Genomic DNA, 3,754 nt, shown 5'->3' with positions numbered 1-3,754 from the left:
TATTGATGTGTTCTAAAGGTATTGATGGTCTGGATGTATTGATAATCTGGATGTTCTGAAGAGTATTGATATGTTCTGGATGTATTGATGTGTTTTGGAGGTATTGATGGTCTGGGTGTATTGATAATCTGGATGTTCTGAAAAGTATTGATATGTTCTGGATGTATTGATGTGTTTTGGAGGTATTGATGGTCTGGATGTATTGATGTGTTTTGGAGGGTATTGATGGTCTGGATGTATTGATAATCTGGATGTTCTGAAAAGTATTGATATGTTCTGGATGTATTGATGTGTTTTGGAGATATTGATGGTCTGGGTGTATTGATATTCTGGATGTTCTGAAGAGTATTGGTATGTTCTGGATGTATTGATGTGTTCTAAAGGTATTGATGGTCTGGATGTTTTGAAGGATATTGATGTGTTTTGAACGATATTGATGTGTTTGTGATGTATTGATGTGTTTTGGAGGGTATTGATGGTCGGGATGTTCTGGGGTGATTGAAGGTCATTGACGGTCTGGATGGTCTAGATGGTCTGCATGGTCTGGATGTTCTGGAGGTATTGACCTCTTCTGAAGGTATTGATGGTCTGAGGAAATCGATGGCCTCGGTATTCTGAAGGGTGCTGAAAGTATGGATGCTTGAAGTATATCGAGGGCCTGAATCTTATTCATGGTCTTGTCTGAAGGTTATGGATGGTCTAAGGACTTCTCCATACTTGAAGCTTCCGAGTCCTTAGGACACATAAGCCATAATGGAACTAGCTCGAGCCCAGCTAAAGATAAGCTTTGGAAGACCGGAGCTAATCCAAAATCAGCGGAAGGCTGACCTCACATGCCTGTGAGGTAACCTAAAGGTCAGCGAGAAGTAAGGTTGAGAATATCAAGGATATCCGAGGGAGATCTAAAGGTTGACTCAGACACATCACAGGGTATTTGCACAAGGTGTGTCAGATATTGGAACGAGATCCGTCCGATATCTGGAAGAAATCTGAGGGTCGACTCAAACTTTTCCCAGAATATTAAAAGATATCTGGAGGACATCTGATCGACGTCAAATTACCGCAAGGATACGTGACCATCAGAGTCAAATGGAAAATTCCCAAGACAAAAATACCGCACGATATGTGCAAATCTCACCTTATTCAGTCTGACTCCCTCCCACCAAATGCCGAGGACGGCCTGAAGCCTGTCCAAATGCTATCAGAATATCCGATGATTGCAAGGCCATATACCCGCTCACTGAGTGCTGGCAAATACGGCCACAGATGCAAGCAAAACCTTCGCCCAGACTCTCAAACTGAATAACCGGCTCCTGCAGCCCAAGTCTCAAATACCACTCCATAGGAGTTGTTTTACGGCAAATATTCAGATTGACCGCATGGGCGTCAGCACCGGCGGCAAGCGTTGGATTCGTCTCCAAATATAATGCGTGCGCAGTGAGAGCATCCGCGGGGGCACTCAAGCATAAACAGCAATGGTGATTCGAATACACTAGAACATTTGAACCTTGGTTTCCTACAATATCTCATAAGATTTCCAATCATTTGCTTTATATTCCAAAATCTCATTTACTTGCTTGATGAAGCGCCACAAGTCGGTCAGATGCAATTCGTGAGAACGTAACATGCCTCAAGACATACATAAATACCGACCCCAATCAGAATGATACCTTGTGCGAGCATACATAGCAGGAAAACATATGTCAGTGACGTCATACATTCTCAATGTGAATCGGGAGCATGGAACACAAGCACTCCGCACCCCAAGACTACCGTAATGAAAAAAAGCATTTTCAACAAAAAGACTTGCATCACTCCCACCTGCGCTTATCATGAACTGCTTCTCCAAGTCATGCTATGCGTATTCCGGGCTTAACTAGGCATAGTATCTAGGAGTGGTGAAGACATGTGAACGAACAGTACTATGGTAAGGACCGTGGTGGGACTAGGCTTATGGTAACGTATGAATCGATCAAGATCACTTACAGAAAAAAAGAGTTTCCCTTAAAAAAGAAACAGAGACACAAATGGTCTTTCATGCCTTATCTAGCCGACGACAAAGGTGTGCTTTGCCTAAAATTACTTGCCCAATCACCATACTACAGGTCACATATCTCAACAATCCGGATCAATAAACCCGCATCAGTAATCATAACAATCATTCAAGTCATACAAAGATATTCGCGAATTTATCATGACCAGCCAAATCTAATATTTAGTCGTTATCCGTTGTATCTGATAAGCTAGTCAAAAACAGGTAAGTCATTACTCATCCTCGATTGATCCAATAAAACATGATCACTGACTGATGTATTGATATCCAATTAATCATGGTGGCAGAGAGCACACCGTTGATGATCTTTGCGGACTCTCAAACACATTTTATTGACAAGATCCGATAGTGATTCAACAGCTGCAGTCACATTTTCTTTGCGCTCCAAGCTGTTATTTGTACCTATGCCTCTGGATTGTCCCTACCAACTATCGAACTGAAGTGGCGATACATACAAAAACCAAAAACAAAACAAAGACAAAATGTTCGGCGCCCAAAACAAAACAAAGATATGGGCCCAAAAAGTAAACAAAACAACGGCATTAGCACCTGCAACACTCGATAAACCCAGCTCAATCATACTTGTCAGCGGTCCGTACTTTATACTAGATCCTGCCCTGCACCGCGCCAGATTCGCCCACGAGGATGCACATCCCGTTGTCAGCATCCCAAAAAAGAAATCCACATCTTGCCACCACTATAAAAGGGCGCGGTACGCCCACGGCATCCAGGCCCATGATTTTTTGATCCACCTGCTGTGCCTGAGTATTTCTTTTTTCCACCATCTCTGTTTTTAGCAGCCACTCCGCATGCGCTGCATGCACACCCGCGGGCGCCGGCGCTTGCGACGGCATGCGGCTCGCACTCAGCCACCGGTGCCCGCACAAGGCAATCTCTCCTGCGCTGATTGACCTCCATAGACACGAGGCACATAGACTTTTATTCCTTAGCACCCTGCCGCCGGCAATCAGCAAACATAACCCCCAGTCACAAAACTCATTGAGATGATCGCGCAGACAAACGTGTTTCCGCCCCAGCCAGCAACCACGAGAGGCGCCTCGACGCTCCTCTCCTACGATGCCGTGAACAACCGGATCGCATATGCCGCCGGGAAATCGGTCATTGTCCGGTCCTTGGATGCCGCGGCATCACTCAAACCCACGCAGTTCACAAAACATACCGTCACGGCTACTGCTGCGGCGTTCAGTCCTTCGGGAAACTACATTGCCTCCGGCGACGAGTCGGGCCACGTGATCGTGTGGGACTCGGCTGTGTACAACAAAGAACACCCATTCGAGCAGCCGGTCATCAAGTCCGAGTTTGACGTGTTGGGTGGACCCATCAGATCCATCGCCTGGGATGCGGACAACGCCCGCATCATTGCCGTGGGCAGCGGCAAGGAGAAGTTTGGCCACTGCTTTACGTGGGATTCCGGCAACTCAATCGGCGAGATCCAGGGCCACTCGGAAACAATCAATGCCGTGGACATCAAGCCCCAGAGACCGTACAGGGCGGCCACTGTGGGCGACGACAAGTCCATGGTTTTTTTCACAGGACCCCCCTTCAAGTTCGACAAAAGCTCGCGGAACCATCACACAAATGCCGCTCGGGCAGTCAAGTTCTCTCCTGACGGGAAGTGGCTCGTAAGTGTCGGGGCAGACCGTGTCATTGTCTTGTACGATGGAAAAACAGGTGACTTCA

General features: G+C 46.4%; 2 protein-coding genes across 2 annotated transcripts in view; both read left to right on the top strand.

Moving 5' to 3' along the window:
* Window positions 1-859: 859 nt before the first annotated feature.
* On the top strand, window positions 860-1,548 carry METBIDRAFT_33871 (uncharacterized protein; the record flags this gene model as incomplete). The annotated part of the gene is made up of 1 exon (XM_018856412.1): window positions 860-1,548. A coding segment is annotated over exon 1 (179 nt), but the record flags the coding sequence as incomplete, so codon positions are not given.
* A 1,412-nt stretch (window positions 1,549-2,960) lies between these two features.
* The window catches only part of METBIDRAFT_136897 (uncharacterized protein), a 2,986-nt gene continuing 2,192 nt past the window's right edge, over window positions 2,961-3,754 (top strand). The window contains exon 1 of the mRNA XM_018854413.1: window positions 2,961-3,218. Coding sequence (XP_018709270.1) covers window positions 3,155-3,218 — 64 coding nt within the window. The 5' untranslated portion in view covers window positions 2,961-3,154. The remainder of the gene's footprint in view (window positions 3,219-3,754) is intronic.

The sequence above is a fragment of the Metschnikowia bicuspidata genome (genome assembly GCF_001664035.1).
Source record: "Metschnikowia bicuspidata var. bicuspidata NRRL YB-4993 chromosome Unknown METBIscaffold_11, whole genome shotgun sequence".
Classification (NCBI taxonomy): domain Eukaryota; kingdom Fungi; phylum Ascomycota; class Pichiomycetes; order Serinales; family Metschnikowiaceae; genus Metschnikowia; species Metschnikowia bicuspidata.
The sequence above is the reverse complement of the archived record's forward strand: the minus strand, read 5'-3'. Positions and strand labels throughout refer to the sequence as shown.